This window comes from Sturnus vulgaris, chromosome 12 (assembly GCF_052056855.1).
Source record: "Sturnus vulgaris isolate bStuVul1 chromosome 12, bStuVul1.hap1, whole genome shotgun sequence".
NCBI lineage: Eukaryota > Metazoa > Chordata > Aves > Passeriformes > Sturnidae > Sturnus > Sturnus vulgaris.
The window spans coordinates 19,692,997-19,709,897 of record NC_142254.1 but is presented as its reverse complement, the minus strand read 5'-3'; the positions used below and the strand labels follow the sequence as shown (position 1 = coordinate 19,709,897).

Below are 16,901 nucleotides of genomic sequence, written 5' to 3'. Positions count from 1 at the left end.
GGGGATTGGGGAGCCTGGGTTTGCTGTGGGGGATGTGGAGCTCGAGCAGCATCAGGGGGGTTTTTCAGGATGGAGAGTGGCAATGTGCTGAGCACATGGAGATGGATGTGGGGCCTGTGGGATAAATCCTTCCCCTTCAGCCTTCCCCTCCTCTTCCTCAGGGATGCACCACACTCCCTGAAATCTGGAATGCTTCTGATGGCAGAAGGTGCAGGTGAGGTCACAGATTTGGGCAGGAGCACAGATCCCTGCACCTCCCATTCCCCCCCCTCCACCTTCCCCTGCTCCTGCCCAACCACCCCCTCCCTGCCAGGCCACTGGAACAAAACCCTGCTAGCACCGTGCAATTCCTGCTAGAACAAATTGTTGCTGGCATTGTGGGTTATTTAAATCCACATATTATCTCTTCCTCTGTATTACATTAGCTTCCTCCCAAACCTTCGCCATCTGTTCCACCCTCGGTTATGAATGTGAGAAAACTGAACATGCTGCTCCACAGCTCCAGCACTTCCAAAGTAGGATGTGCATCCTAATGGCTTTTCCATGCACTTCTCCATGCAGGCTGGGCCCTTCCTTAGTGCCCAGGGCTCCCTGGGAATGGTCAGGAATGTGCTGGTGGCTCTTTGCCTCCAGCCATGAGGAGGGAGGTTTATTGTGACAGCTCCGAGGTGGGAGCACATCTGATGGGCTGGGTGGGGACACAGCCCAGGGCTGCTCCTGCCAGTGATTTCCCCAAAAACATGTGGCTCTCAGCGAGGAGAAACAGCGCTTTCATCCCTCCTGTGGGCCCTGTGTCTCCCAGCTTGTGTTGTCAGAGGTGCTGGAACATCTGCGTGTGCCACAGCCTTCCCAGGGTTGGTGTCTGTGCAATTACTGCTGCTGCTCTTCCCCTCTGGGAGCCTGTCAGGCTCCTAATGCTGCCTGTCATGGCTCCAGTGCTTCCCAGGCATCCAGGCAGGGCCAGCCTGCATGGCTCTGTTTTTCCAGGGCTGCAGGATGTGTCCTGTGGAGCCCGCGTGCTCAGCTCATCCTCGCTGCTGGGTGGGAGCTGCTGAGCCCAGGGATAGGGAGGCAGAGAGCTCCAGGGCTGCTGTGGGGATTTATCAGCAGGGAAGATGGGGCAGATCCATCCTTCTGCACCCCAGACTGTTCTGGGGGGGATTTATCCACAGCCCCAGCAGGGAAGATGGGGCAGATCCATTTTCCCACATCTCAGGCTGCTCCCTCCTCTCCCCACATCAGCTTTGCTGGCAGATGCTGGAGGAGCAGGGATGCTGCAGCCGTGGCAAATGTCACCACACCTCACCCGCCTGAATTTTCGGCCTGACTGACAAATTCATTTCAGTTTCGTGACCAGGCACCATCCTGTTCTCCCCTGACAGGGAGATTTTGCTCGTGTTGTTGAAATGTCACCTCCTGAGCGTGACAGCTTTTCCATTTCTCCTGGGTAGGTCTGGGCCATCCTCATGGGACACTTCCAGCCCTGCCCTGTGTCTGGCACTGACTCAAGGGGCACTTTGGGGCAGTGGTGGCCTCCCCAGTGCTCCCAGCAGACCCCATCACCTCAACGGGGACATGAAGTGAGGAAGCTTCTAACGGGAAATCCAGGAATCCTCAAAAACCAAGACTGCAAAAACCCTAAACCCACCCAGCTCAGCTTTCTCCCGAGGAAGTTCAGCTCTGTCCAGGTCCTGCCTGATCTGGTGATGTCCAACCTTAGACCCCCTCCTCCCCCAGCCCCCACAGCCTCCCCAGGCAATTAATTCCAGCCCTCACCTCATTAGTGATGGTTAATGGCTCACCCTCCTTGACTTTAAGCCCATTAATTCTGTCTGTGGAGAACAGATTCTTCCCTTCCACTTTGCAGCAGCTTCTAAGATCACTCTGTCTTCTCTCCCGAACACCTCCAGCCCTTCCCAGCAGCCACTTCATGCCCAAAGTGTCCTTGTCTCCCCCAACATGAGGATCCCAGCGTGGGATGTCTCACAAGGAGTTGTCCTGGACCATAACCACAACCCAAGGAAGCATCACCAGTGCCTTGCCTGCTCCCGCAGCTTTCCCACCAAATTCCCAGCAATAATGGGTTTTTATTGCTGGCTGCCAAACTCCAGCTTTCACATCCTCCAGGGATGCTGCTCACATCCTGCAGGGAAAAATCCTGCTGCTCCCACCGCAGCCTGCAGGGAACACCTCACACCAGCAGGATGGGAGAAGGGAGGAGAGGGGATTCAAGGCACAAATATTTCACGTTTGCCAAATTTCCCTCCCGTCCTGCTCCGCTCAGCCCCGGAGCAGCCCCAGGCTTCCCCCGCGGGATCCCACACGCATCCCTTTACTCACCGTACTGGATTTGAGCGCATCCCCACTGTCCTCTTCAGATTCTAGTGCAACAGGTAAAGATTTCTGTGGCGGGGAGAAGGTTAAGTCCCACCTCAGTAGCCGAGGTTCAGCTTTGTCCCCGAATCTCAGGTTTTCCAGTTTCTGCACCGTGGGCTCGGCAGAGGAAGCTGGCCTGAAATTCTCTTTGTTCTGGGACTTAGACCTCAGTCTCTGAACCCCGAAGCCCCGGTGCTCTTCCCCTCGGTGCTCGTCAGCCACGCTCCTGCAGCCTCCCCCTTTGCTGTAGTGTCTTTTTTGGGTGTGAATCTCTTGCATATAAGAATCCATCCTCATGAGGGGCTTCATCTCCATCTCATAATTACTCATCTTCTCCTCATCCAGCTCAAGCAGCTTGGAGCTCCCTGAGCTGTGGTTGTGGGACCTGTGGTGGGAAGTCCATGAAACCGTGGCTGGGGAATCTGTCCACCTCTCTCTCGGCTTGTGGTTGGAGGCCGAATGTTTGTGAGCCCCGCTGCGGGCTCTGTAATCTTCGGGGCCGGCGGTGGAGCCCAGCTGCCCGCTGCGCATCGCCCCGCTCCTCCCGGCGCGGCTCCCGCTCCCCTTCTCTTCGCTCCAGCTGTTGGGGCGCAGGTAATCCCCGCCCCGCCCTTCCAGCAACATCTGGATCTCACCGCCCCTCTCTTCATCCACCGACACCTGCCTGGAGAAGTGGGCGCTCTTGTTGCGGCACGAGGGGCCGAGGGGCGGCGTGGAGCAGGGGCTGGCAGGGAAGCTCTGCAGCGGGCTGTCCTCGGGGCTCAGCTCGGACGGCGTGGTGCCTTTGCGGTACAGCTCGGGGCTCTCCTGCTGCAGGGGGGTGCCGGTGGACAGCACCTCGATGTCATCGCTCGAGTTCTGCCGCTTCGGCCGCTGGCATTCCAGCCCTTTTTTTAAATTTTTTTTTTTTTTTTTGGTGGTGGAGGGGGGGGTGGTGGTCGTGGAGAGGAGAGAAGGGAGAGAGGGAGGCAATAAATGGAGTTATTGATGGGTGCTGGGTGTCCCGTCCCCCCCTCTCCACCCCCCGCGGGTTTTTTGTGGTGCAGAAGAGGGAGCAGAGGGTTGGGATTGGGACAGCGCTGGGACAGCAGTGTCACAGCTGCTTGGGTGACACCAGCCCTGCCCGGAGCCCTGGCCAGCACAGGAATGTTTTTTCCAAACCCAGAGAGGTGGAGAAGCCACCAATGACACAGAGCCGCTTGGAGAAGGTTCTGATGGCTTTTGGGATCCATCTGACCACGTTTCCTATCAGTTCCCAGTCTGGAAGTATGGGAAAGGAAATCTGTGACGTGGCTGATGGCACACCCTGTGCTCTGTGTTTGTATGTGCTGGGTGACACTGGGACCACCCTGGGTGACACTGGAATCACCCTGGGTGTGCTGGGTGTCACTGGGATCACCCTGGGTGTCACTGGGATCACTCTGGCTGTCTCTGGGATCGCCCTGGGTGTGCTGGGTGACACTGGGATCACCCTGGGTGTCACTGGGATCACTCTGGGTGACACTGGGATCACCCCACACCAACAGCCCTCCCACCCCTCCTGGATGGGAACCACCTCAGTTTTCATCTGCCAGGTGCAGGAGAGAAACAGTCACATCTGGGCAGGTGTGCAAGAAAACCCCCCCCAAACCTGATATCCAAGAGTTATATCCAAGAGCATTCCTGCCCCACAGAGCCCAGCAGGACAAGGATCTTTCCCTGCTCAGCCCCCAGCTTGGGATGCAAGGACAGGGAACAAAATCCTCCAACGTGCTCATCACTGATGAAACACCAAATGATTTCAAGCGAGCTAATAGTGGTTAATTCTCTTTTCCCCCTCTCCAGTCATTCCCAGCTAAAGCCATGCTAAATTAGGTGAATAATTTGATAAATATATTAAGTGCCTAATGCCCCTGAAATGCATCTAATTGCGATTGCTATGGCGAGACAAGAAACGAGTCTTGAAAAGGGAGAGCTCGATTTTCATGGCATCATTAAAAAAAACAAAAAAATAAAACGCTCAGGAGCACTTGCTCGGGTCTCTCCACTTCTGCCGAGTAATTTTCTCTCTTGAAGCTTTTTGGGGGAGCTGCTGGGATGTGCCTTCACCCCTGCCAGGGTTGGGATGCACACAGGGAATGCTGGAGTCCCCACTGGAGCACTGGCAGGGAGGGAAATTGTAAAAAAGCTGCTTGGAAATCTACCCAAGCAATTAATGGGAAATGGTCTCCTAATGACTCAAGTTTTCGGGACAATACTCACATCGTCCAACCTCCATTTTTTCCCTGTTTATATGTGGGAGACTGAATCTCCTGGGGTTTATCCAGGGCCCCTGAGCAGTCCTGGTATTGGTGGGAAATCGCTGAGAAGGAGAAAAGTGGAGTTCACCCCTGTGTTTTCCTGCAGAGTATCTGTCTCTGGGATAAAACACACAATTTTTGGGGGGCTGTTTTCCAGTCATTCCACCTTCCAAGATCCCAAATGGAAAGCTGAGGCACAGAGGGAAAAAATGATTTCATGTGAGAGAGCTGGAAATCCACCTGTGGGAATGGGCTCACCCAAGGTTTGGTGTGTTTTTTGGGTTTTTGGGCTTTATCCCTAATTTTGTCCCTGGTTTTTGAGCTTTATCTTCCCCAGTTCAGGGATTTTGCTGGAGTTCAGGGATTTGCAAGCTTCCCACCAGCTCCAAGGCCTCCAGAGCTGATCTCCAGCCCCACAACCAGCCCCAGCCTGGCTGCACCCACTGCTCCTGCTCCCAGAGCCCCACAGAGGGGACAAGGAATCCCAGTGACACTCCCCCACAGCCACCCCAGGGGAAACGTTATTGACTCATCCTAAATCCTAATCCCAAATCTTCCCCAGCCACCCCTGCACCAATCTGCCTCTCCAAGGGTGAATTCCTGGAGGGCTGGGGCTCTGGGAGGAGCAGGACTGGAGGTTCTGGAGGGAATTTTGGGGGCTGGCTGCCCCCCAGCCCTGCAGCCCACAGGGATGGAGGCGTTTCCAACTCCACGGATGCACCGGGGCCAGCTTTGGGCACCCGAGGATGTGCAACAATTATCCAGAGCTAAAATTAGTCCCGGAGCACGTGATGTTCCTGGAAGAAGGGTTGTGAGTGTGAGGGAGGATGCAGAGCACCAAACCTGGATTTCCAGCAGCATGGAGGCAGCTGAGCTCGGCCTCCAAGGCTTCAAAGCCAAACCTGTGGTGCCCTGAGGAGCCACATTTGGGATCTGGGAGCCGTGCCAAGCTCCAGGCTCTGGCTCTGGTGTGCTGCTGGCACCGTGGGGACTCAGTTCCACAGCACCACCCAAGCCCTGGGCAGATCCTGCTGTGTCCAGGAATTGGGATGAGCAACCACCTGGAACGCCCATGGCTGATGGGGATGGAAGCCATGGCTGACAGGGTGATGCAGGGTACAAAACATTTTTGGTTTTCCCACCTGCAGCTGCCCAGGGGTGCCCAGGACCCCCCCTGTGGTGTCCCACAGCACCCACAAACCCCTCAGAGGGGCCACCCAGCACCCCCAGCACTCACTGTGCCAGGTGGGTGGTACCCACACCCACCACCCTGCCAGGAACACATCCAGCACCCAGGATCCCAAAAGGATCCTGTGGAAAGGGAGCACAGCCAGCACCCAGGGGTGGGTGGCACTCAGCACCCACTGCAGCACACCGTGGGTGGCACTGGGGACCTGCAGCACCCTGCAAGGGGGCACAGCCAGCAGCCAGCATCCTGAACCTGGGGGGGCATCCAGCACCCACAATCCTGAATATGGGGGGCACATCCAACACCCAAAATTCTGTACAAGGGGGACAAATCCAGCACCCGCAAGCCTGAATATGGGGGGCACATCCAGCACCCAAAATTCTGTACAAGGGGGACAAATCCAGCACCCGCAAGCCTGAATATGGGGGGCACATCCAGCACCCAAAATTCTGTACAAGGGGGACAAATCCAGCACCCTCAATTCGGAATATGGGGGGCACATCCAGCACCCACAATCCTGTGGAAGGGGGCACATCCAGCACCCACAAATCTGAATAACAGGGGCACATCTAGCATTCAGGATCCTGTGCAAGGAAGGGCATTTAGAGCACCCATAATCCTGTGGAAAGGAGACAAATCCAGCACCACAATTCTGAATATGGGGTGCACATCCAGCACCCATAATCCTGAATAACAGGGGCACATCCAACACCCAAAATTCTGTACAAGGGGGACAAATCCAGCACTTCCAATTCTGAATATGGGGAGCACATCCAGTGCCCATTATCCTGTACAAGGGTGACAAATCCAGCACCCACAATCGCGAATGAGGGGGGCACACCCAGCACCCACGATCCTGTGCAAGGGGGGCACTCAGAGCCTCTGCAATGCCAGGAGTGTGGTGGCAGCTCTCCCCATCCTCTGTTCCCAGCCTGGGTGACACAGCCACTCGCACCTGTCACCTGCCCGGGTGGCACTGCCAGCTTTCCGGGCACATCTGGGATGCTGTGTTTGTTTTTTTAATGTGCTCTAAGTGGAATCACCTTCCCTCTCACACATCTCCCCCAGACAGAGCTGCAACCACACAAACCCCAGCACGAGTGAAGAGCCCCGTCCAGGAGGTAGTAAAAAATGTATTACCTAAAAATATCTTTCCAAGAGGTGATTTAAACCAGCAAAGTCTCCTGGCAGGAGGAAATGGAGATGAGGAACATCTCAGGGCTGGAGAAGCCCCTGGGAGCACGCAGCTCTGAGAGAAAGCTCAGATCTGCCACGGACAAGCTGGGTTTGGGCAGGAGGAGGGATGAGAGGGGTTCGGAATGAGGCTGAGCCTCCTCAGCAGGCGGGAGATGCAGGGGATGAGGGGGTGCAGGGGATACAGGGGGTTTTTAGAGAATGCAGGGGATGCAGAAGGTGCAGGGTTTTTAGGGGATGCAGGGGATGCAGAGGGTGCAGGAGGTTCAGGGTTTTTAGGGGATGTAAGGGATGCAGGGTTTTTGGGGATGCAGGGATGCAGGGATGCAGGGTTTTTGGGGATGCAGGGTTTTTAGGGGATGTAGGGGATGCAGGGTTTTTAGGGGATGTAGGGGATGCAGGGTTTTTGGGGATGCAGGGTTTTTAGGGGATGCAGGGGATGCTCGGGGTGCCCTGGCTGGGGATGTGCCCTGCCTCAGGCTGCAGCAGCCCCCAAACCCGGCTGGCCCGTGGTGCCGAGCCCCCGGCAGCCCCCACATCTCAGAGAGGCGAGCAGGGGCCAGGCTGGGCCAGCAGAGCTCGTGGTCCCTTGTCCCCGAGCTCGGGAGCAGCCCTGAGTCACCCGCAGCATCCCCTGGAGCAGTGACAGGAGTGAGTAATCCTGGCTTGGAGCGGGAGAACAGTGACAGCCGCCTCCTGAGGAGGGCTCGGTGCTGGAAAACCTCTCAGTAAAACCCAGTCACACATTAATTATGTGTTAATTATTGCTGGGGGGGACTTGGAGCTTCCCACTCCCACTCGGCTGCAGACCCCGGCCCGGGGGTCTGAGCAAAAATGTGATAAACCAACAAGGAATGTGAAAATTAGGGAAGGAAAGGAAAGGAAAGGAAAGGAAAGGAAAGGAAAGGAAAGAAAGGAAAGGAAAAGGAAAGGAAAAGGGAAAGAAAGGAAAGGAAAGGAAAGGAAAGGAAAGGAAAGGAAAGGAAGGAAAGGAAAGGAAAGGAAAGGAAAGGAAAGGAAAGGAAGGAAAGGAAAGGAAAGGAAAGGACAGGAAAGAAGGAAAGGAAAGGAAAGGAAAGGAAAGGAAAGGAAAGGAAAGGAAAGGAAAGGAAAGGAAAGGAAAGGAAAGGAAAGGAAAGGAAAGGAAAGGAAAGGAAAGGAAAGGAAAGGAAAGGAAAGGAGCAGTTTGCCACCTCAGAGGAGGATTTTCCCAGTGGCTGATTTGCACGGCCGAGGGAAGGGTCAGGTCCCACTGGGTCCAAACTTTCCAAACAAATCAGGAACTGCACAAGCCATGGGTGTAAAGTCAGTGGCGACCTCTGGGATCATCTGTGAGCCCTTGCTGGGCTCTTTCTGTGCAACCATCAGGCCTATGAGCTAAAAAAAAAAAGCACTGAACGAGGTGGAGTTGTGGGATACCGACAGCCCCTGTCCTGAATCTCCCAAAACCCCGATGTTCCACGGAGCTTTCCCATTCCAGAGCCCCGGTGGGGCTCAGGAGCAGCGTGCACAGGCTGAACCCGCGGGCAGGGAGTTTGGGGTGTGTGGGGCTCCGAGGGGCAGGGTGGCTGTGGCACTGACCGTTCTCCCTGTGCTGGAAGGAAGGTGAGAACTCTTTGGCAGTGATCCTGGCGATCCGCGCCTCCTCCTGCGCCTTCTGCGCCGCCGTCACGGCCGCCTCCGCCTTGGCCCTGGAGTGAGAGGTCCTGCAAGGAGCACACACAGCCCGTCAGAGAGCTTTTGGAAAACCCCAAATCCCCTGTGGAGGGAGCAGAAACCATTTCTGAAGCAGACACCCCTCTGTGGACACACACATTGACAGAGTTGGGGATTTCCAGCTTGGGAATCCTTTTCAGGCCTGGATTTCTCCTGACTCTCAGCTCCATTCCCAGGCTGACAAGCTGACTGCAGCTTCAGTTAGGGAGGAGTCTCCCAGGGTGACAACATGGTGACAAACAGAGTGGAATTCATCATCAACATTAACCCCTGGTGTCTTTCCCGTGGGACACATCCTGAGGTGCTGTCCCAAGGATGTTTTTCCCAATTGTCCAATGAGCTCCTGTCCTGTCTTGGCTGCACTAACACACTTTAAATACAAACTGTCTGCACAATAAATTGGCCTTTTTTCCCCAAAGAGCTCCGTGGGTGCTGCTGTCCTTTCTCTCTCTGTGCAGTGCAGTGACCACACCCTTCTCTGAGTCCTTGGAAAGGGCCCAGTGGAAAATGACACCTTAATAAAAAATAAAAAATTGTTGGCTCAGAGTGACCAATACCAGGGAGCATCTCACCCCTCTGTAAACCCCTGTGTTATCATTCTGTGATTTTAGTTATTCATTTTCCTCTTAGATAATTTGTCCCTTTTTCCCCTAAAGTCCTTTGTAGACTGGTTAGTTACAGAATTCCTTTAGTTATTGGTGTAAAATAAAAAACCCTTAAACCCTATGAAAAGCCCCCACTCAGTGGATTTGCTGGACTGGACCCCCTTGGTAGAAGAAATAAACTCTCTATGGGATCATCCTGTCCTCGGGTCTCAATCTCTTGCTCTGCTGGCTCCAAAGGCACTTTGTGAGCCTGAATTCCATCTGGGCAAGGCCTGCAAGGTTCCTTGTTGCCCAGAACTGCCTGGGCAGTTTCGGGGTCTCACTGAGGCTCCATTCCCCCCCAAAAGATTCCTCTCCAAAACCCTTTGGTCGTGAGGGAGGAGCTGCCAGCAGAACCTTGGGGGCTGGCTGGGGAATGGGGGATTTTCCAACACCTCCATGAGCTGCTCTTCAGCCTGGAAATCACCCAGGAAATTCAGAATCAGGATTTCTTCCCCCCCAGGGTCCCTCCATCCCATTTCCCACCCCATCCCATCGTGCATCTCCCACGAGCCTCCAGGGTTGAATTTAAAGCTGGTTTGGTGGTGGTGTTTTTTTTTTTTTTTTTAAACCAAACTCATTTGCTTTGGGGATGAAGGAGAAAAAAAAAAAAAAAAAAAAAAAAGAACATTTCCACGCCCACCCCCACGTTTTGCATAAAAGGCTGGATGTAAATAAATACTGGGAGCAGAGGTAGGAGCTGGGGGTTTGGCTCCGGGGCCGCCTCCACCATCCCTTCACACATTTTGATCTGGGCGCTTTTTCCCCCTCTGGATCAACAACTGTCCCCTGCACTCATCAATGATTCCCCTCAAAAAAATTTTTTTTTTGGATGGCATTTCATTCCATCCCATCACTCAGGATTTACAGCTTCTCTGAGAGCATCCTCCGGAGGTTGCTTTGCCCCTTTTTTTTCCCCTTTTCCGAGCTATCCAGGCATTTTCAAAAATTCCTGCTCCCACCCCGGTGCAGGCAGGGTTATTTATAACTCTGCTGATTTCTTTTCCCTCCAAAATCAGGCCCTCCATCTCCTTTAATCATTTTTTTTTTTCTGCCTCTCTCTGAATTCCCTCTAATTTCTCGACATCTGCGTGGAGAGGGAGTGCCATTTCTGACAGGCTCCTAAAAATGGAAAACAGGGCCAGGAATGTGCCTGCTTCGCTTGGAAGAATAACCAGGGCTGGGGAACAGGGTGTGAGTGTGGCTGTGCTGTCACCTGTGCTCTGCTCCTGACACCTCTCAAGTCTTTTTGCTCTAATAAATCCTTTATTCCCAGCCTGTGGCTGCCTTGGAGTAGCCCTGGAAGCGAATCCAAGCTGTTTTCCAGAGTTATTGGAGGTGCTGGAGGGGCTGTGGTGATGCTGGTGCAGGTCCTGAGGGTTCTCTGTGATGGATGCACCCAAAAATTGGGTTTAAATGGGTTTTTACCCAGCTGGAGTCCAGCACTCCGGTGGGCTCAGAGGAGGGGACAAAGGTGTCACAGCCCATTCCCTGCCAGGTGTCCCAGCCCTGCTGTTTTAGGAGGAGCAGGGATTTGCTCCCAAGGAACAAATTGCTGGGAGAGGAGATGCAGGCTGCTCCTGCTTGGCATGGAATCATGGAATGGTTTGGAAAAATACCTTAAAATCCATCTCATTCCTCATCCCTGCCAGGGCAGGGACAGCTTCCACTAGTCCAGGTTATTTCATGGACACTTCCAGGGATGCAGGGACAGCTTCTCTGAGTACCCTGTGCCAGGGCCTTCCACCCTCACAGATATTGGGAATTTTATCCCAATATCCCATCTAAATCCACCCTTCTTCAGCTTAAAGCCACTCCCCCTTGTCCTGTCCCTCCATGCCCTCCAAAGTCCCTCTCCAGGTCACTTTTCAGCCACATTTTTGGCACCAGCGTGGTCTGTGGGAAAGGCTGGGGCATCAAACCTGTGGATGAAACCCCATGAGCCACCAGGAGGTTAAAATTCAGATTCTGCCTCTCTGAGCTCCTTAAACCTCTGGCATCTTCCAGGGGAGCTTCTCAGGGATGTGGATTTGAAGATTCTGCATCCATTTATCCCTGTGGAGCTGCAGGGCTGGGGCTGTCCCTGCCTGGCTGCACTTCCCCAGGTCCCAGCTCAGGATTAACAAAGTCTGTGAGTGCCTGGCCCGAGCTCAGCAGCCAGGATTACACTCTGCTCCCAGCTCTGCTCCCTGGAGAGGCGGCTGGAGACACTCATCCCTCTCTGCCTGCCAGGGAAGGAGGCTGGAGCAGCCCTGTGCCATTCCAGGGGGCTGGGACACACGGGGGTGGTGGCAGAGAGGGAGGTGACACCGGAGGAGCCACACGGAGCCACCACCCCGGTCTGGAATCCTGGGATCACCCGAACTCTGCTCCTCTGCACACCCTGGATGGAATTCAGCACACCCTGGATGGAATCATGGGATCATTGAGGGTGGGAAGTGATCCAGGATCACCAAGCTGTGCCCAATCCTCACCTTGTCACTCAGAGCACTGAGTGTCACATCCTTGGACACCTCCAGGGATGGGCACTCCAAACCCCTGGGCAGTTCCAATTCCTGACCACCCTTCCCAGGAAGAAATTCCTGCTGATATCCAATTAAATGGATTAAAATCACCATCCCTGGGGGATGCTGGAGGAGCCCACATGGAGCCACCACCCCGGTCTGGAATCCTGGGATCACCCAAACTCTGCTTCTCTGCACACCCTGGATGGAATCATGGGATCATTGAGGGAGGAAAATGATCCAGGATCACCAAATCCAAGCTGTGCCCAATCCCCACCTTGTCCCCAGCCCAGAGCACTCAGTGCCACCTTCAGGAATTGCTGGGACACCTCCAGGGATGGGCACTCCAAACCTCCCTGGGCACTTCCAATCCCTGCCCACCCTTCCCAGGAAGAAATTCCTGCTGGTATCCAACCTGAACGGATTAAAAACAGCATCCCTGGGGGATGGATGCATCTCCATCCCTGGAAAACTCACTCCTGAGGTTCTGGATCTGCTCATCCCCACAGATTCCCAGGATCAATCCAGGAAGTTCAGGGAATTTAAGAAATGGAAACCAGAAAAGGTTAGAAATCAATCTCATCAATGAAGCCACCTCTGATCCAAAATACCCTCAGGAGGGATGGGATGCTCTGGATTGCCTGGAGCAGATGGGATACACTGGATTCCCCCAGCACACAGAACACAGATTAATTGTAAAGCTCCCTGAGATGCTGAAAAGCAGAATTATGGAGATCCATACGTTGCATAATAAAATCCATAAGTATTCCCAAATAAATGCCAGTAATCCAGTTAGTGCTCGCATGACTTTGTCACATCCTAAATTTACCAGCTGTCTCCTTTCTCCACGCCTGCTGCTCGTGGCGTGTGCTAAATCTTAATTCCCACTTAATTGCCTGGAGTTTATTTCCCTGGAAAAGTGCTTTTCTTTTTTTTTTTTCCCCTCCCTGACACATGGACAGGGCCTGATCTCATCACTCTGCTCCTCCTTCCCTAAGTGCTGCCATAAATTTTTTTTTTTCCAGGATGGAGACGCCAAACTGGAGACCACGGTGAAAATAAGGCTGGGGCCTTCCCAATAAAACAGAATATGGGATGGTTTGGGTTGGAAGGGACCTTAAAGATCATCCTGTTCCTGTGGGCTCATGATGGGATGGAGGGAAGAGTGATGCAAGAGGAGCTGTTTAATTCCTCCCACCTCTGAGCATCCCCAGCCTCCTCCTCCAGCTGGGATGAATCCAGGAACCTGGGACAGTGGAAGGAATCCCTGCCTGTGGCAGGGGTGGAATGGGATGGGATTTAATGTCCTTCCAACCAAACCATTCCATAATTCCAGGTTTAATGCACTTCACTGCCCAAGCTGAGCTGGGGGAGGGTGTTCAGGCAAAGATTGGGATTGGGAAGAGCCAGAGGGTGGAAGGCTGGGATGGTTTGTGGCTTTTGAGCCCCTGTTTTGGGTGTCAGGGCAGAGAGTCCCTGCTGGGGCCAGCCTGGAATTTTTCATTTATTAATTTTTTTTTTTTGCCAAGCTGACTCACTCTTCTCGTTGGATGAGTGGGCAAGTGGTCAAACTGGCAAGGGGAGCTGGCAGGAGGCAGGGAAAAAATCCCAACCAACCAGATTCCCAAAAAATCTTTACAGATCTCCTGTGATTTGGCCAGAGCTGACAGGGGAAGGGATAATACCTGAGCCTGCTTCCTAATGCCAAGTTTATCAGCTCCAGCTAATCTATAAGAAGCTGGAATCAACTGATTTGCAAGGAAGAACTTGGCTTTTTAGGAATTCCACCAGTGACTCTGGGCTGGGCTGGAGTGAGCAAGGAGTGGATCCAAGGGTTTGCTGCAAAACCAGTGCTGGGGGCTGGTTTAGCCAAAAAAAAAAAAAAAAAAAAAGGGTGAGCTAAAATCTTCAGGGATTCAGGAAGGAAGGAAGCAAAATTCAAACCAGGTGAGGCTTCAGAGGTGTTTGGGTTCCAGGAATGCTTTGGCAGGAGAACAAGTGGGACAAAGTGCTTTAAAATTAGGCTGGAAATTAGAGCAAGTTTACAGAAGCCCAGAAAAGATTTCTGAGCTGTAAATGTGACACCTGGAATTGCCAGGATGGCACCTGGAGCCACGAGAAACCTGGATCACTGGTGAGTCCTTCTCCACCCATTGTTTGGATCCATCCAGGGGAGGGATTTGCTGCCCTTATTCCTATTTTTCCAGCGTTTTTATACAGAAAATACATTCCAATAAAAACCAGGCAGCAGACGCTGAGCAAACTCATGCTTGGGGTCAAAGGGAGCTCTGAGAAATCCACATTCTTGGGAATGTTAAAAAGCATCCTATGGGTAAGATTTCTGGGAAGGAAGGTCTGTTTTTCCCAAATTCACATGGCAGCTCTGGCTGCTCTTTTCCAAGCAAATTTCTCTCTTCCCTGAACCCAAAGCCTGGCTGAGGGAATATGAAATTCCTGCTTTATTGGTGGGATCCTGTGCAGGGCTGGAGACTCTCAGCTCTCTTCTATCCCATACCCAGAGCTCTCCCCTTATTCCAACAGGAGCACCACCAGGAGCTGCAACAAGTCCCAAACCCTTCCCACCCCATAAAAAGACCCCCTGGCCCCTATTTTCATGGAAAACGTGGAAATTGGCACATTTCCCACAGCTTCTCTGGGAGTGGTGAGGATGGAGTTAAGCTGGCAGTGAGCTCATCCCTAATGAACAGCCTCAAGTTTTCCTAAGGGGCCAGGTTGGCTCCATCTGATCCACTTTGTCTCCAGGTCAATACTTCACCAGGCAGCTTTGGGGCTGGTTTTTTTCCTCTTTAAATGCATCTTTATCTTCCTATAGGAGGGAATGTTTTCTCTCCCTCCATTACAGAGCTTCATGTATTTTTCAAATGGCAAAATTCAATTAAAACACACGCCAGCTGCAAGGAAATACTTCAGGAAAAATTCAGAGAGAGCATTTGCAGGGCGTTTAAGACTCTCTCTCGTCCAAAGCCCGGGGTCAGGAAAGTCTTGGGATGCACCTTGTCCTGGGAAAGGATGGCTGGATGAAGGAGAAAAAGGAAATTTTCAGTGCAGCCTCCCCATGTGGAAAACCCATGAGGCTGGGAAGGAGGTGAAGAAAAGGAGATTTTCAGCCTCCCCAGCGGGAATCCCTCGGCTCTGTGGGCTCCGTGGGGGTTGTTTCCCAGCCCCTCTGGCACAGCAGGATCCAGCAAGGAGCACAGAGCACCATTCCCCTGGTGATGGATGCTCCAGCCCCGCAGCCCTGGCATCCCATAACCCTCCCAAGGATATGGGATCGCTCCCATATGGGATGGGGCGGGACAGGCGATCCCATCTCCCAGATCCCCGCCAGAATTGGGATCGATCTCTGCAAGAACCCCGGGAGGCTCTGCCTGCTCCGGGCAGCCAGGAGGGGAGGCTTGGCTGGGCTTCGTGCTCTCCTAGATGGGACAAATTGGGACTGAATTATTAATAACCACTGCAGACTGTCTGCTTCCCACCTCTGCGGGAGCCTCTCTGATTTAGGGCACAGCTGCAGTGCCCATCCTGCATCCCTTTGCCATCCCAGGGGTTTCTCCGGGCACCGCATCCCGCATCCATCCCCTCTCCAGAGGCTCGGGATGAGCCAAGCCCGGAGCCAGGCTCTGTCTAGACGTGGCCCCGAGGGGATGGGGGAGATGGCATCAATTAACAACCTGTTTGTTATTTTCCCTATCTGGCGTTTATTGCCCCGATAAAACCCGCTCCTAATTCCAGCTTGGCTCTTTCCCGGCTTCCCTGTTATTGCAGCAGGCTCTCGGTGAGTGATTTGTGCAGGCAGCAGCACCGCGCTGCTCCTCAGGGGGTGCGATATTAGACACACCAATTAGCTGGCTCTGGATAAATTCCCATTTACCTGCTCCGAGCAGGCGTTTTCCCCATTCCCATCCTTCCCGTTTCCCCCCTCTTCTCTCTCCACTCTCGCTGGAATTCTTAATTAAGGGGAAAAAAGCTGCTTAATGTGACCTCTGACATGACGTAATGCAGCCAGACACGGAGCAGGTGCTGTGCATAGCAAAGAGAGAGCCAGACCTGCCAGCTCCAGATGCAGATTTTGGAGATTTTGGATGGGATGGGAGCAAAGAGAGAGCCAGACCTGCCAGCTCCAGATGCAGATTTTGGGATGGGAGCAGGGATGGAATGCTCACCCCTGCCTGGGCTCTGAGGAGGAGCAGGAAAGCTCCCACCAGCTGGGAAAGGCTGGGATGGATGGAATGATGACCAAAAAATGGCTCTGGATGTCACATTTCAATTAAGGAAAAAGAAATATTCAAATCCTTTAATCCAGGGGTAAAAAAAAATCCTCTCGATTTGTTTGTTGCTGCCCGAGAAAGTAAATTACAGAGAAGCACAGAAAATGTTGTGGTCAAAAGGCCAAATCTAAGTTTCCCTGTAGTTTAACAGTGGGAAATGTCACATTAAGGGGGACATCATTCCCAAGGCAGCTGGGACATGGAATGCTCGAGGTCTCCCAAATTCATGGAGCCAGTTCCTGCTTAGCTCATTGCTCCAGGCACCTGTGCCAGAGCCTTCCCTACCTTTATATTTTTGGAGTTACAAATGGGGAGTGAATTCACTGAGGAATCTTTCACCATTTTACACTGAAATTCCATTTTTTAATCTGAATAAAGGGAAAAAAAAATGTATCCCAGGCTGTGTCCTTGTGTCCTGTGCCTTGCCTTGGAGTGACCAAAGGAGTTTTGCTGGAAAACTGAATTCACAACACGGAAAGGTGCAAAGTCTCAGTGACTTGGGGGACAGGGATGGGCCACGTCCCCAAAATTCTGGGAGAAACAGCTCAAACCACATCCCTGAGCAGGGTCACTCCCAGTGGACAAAGGTGAGAGAATCAAATGCCAGGATCATCAATCCCAAAAAAAAGTTTCTTTATTTAACCCCTGTTTTTACTAAACAAAAAAAATGCCGAGAAAATCCAACTCCATGGACTTTAAAAGGCAGGGCC

General features: G+C 53.0%; 1 protein-coding gene across 1 annotated transcript in view; it reads right to left on the bottom strand.

The window, feature by feature from the left end:
* The window catches only part of JPH3 (junctophilin 3), a 49,712-nt gene that overhangs the window by 8,875 nt on the left and 23,936 nt on the right, over window positions 1–16,901 (bottom strand). The window contains exons 3-4 of the mRNA XM_088172116.1: window positions 8,620–8,744; window positions 2,341–3,263 (exon numbers count right to left, since the gene is read on the bottom strand). Coding sequence (XP_088028242.1) covers window positions 2,341–3,263; window positions 8,620–8,744 — 1,048 coding nt within the window. The remainder of the gene's footprint in view (window positions 1–2,340; window positions 3,264–8,619; window positions 8,745–16,901) is intronic.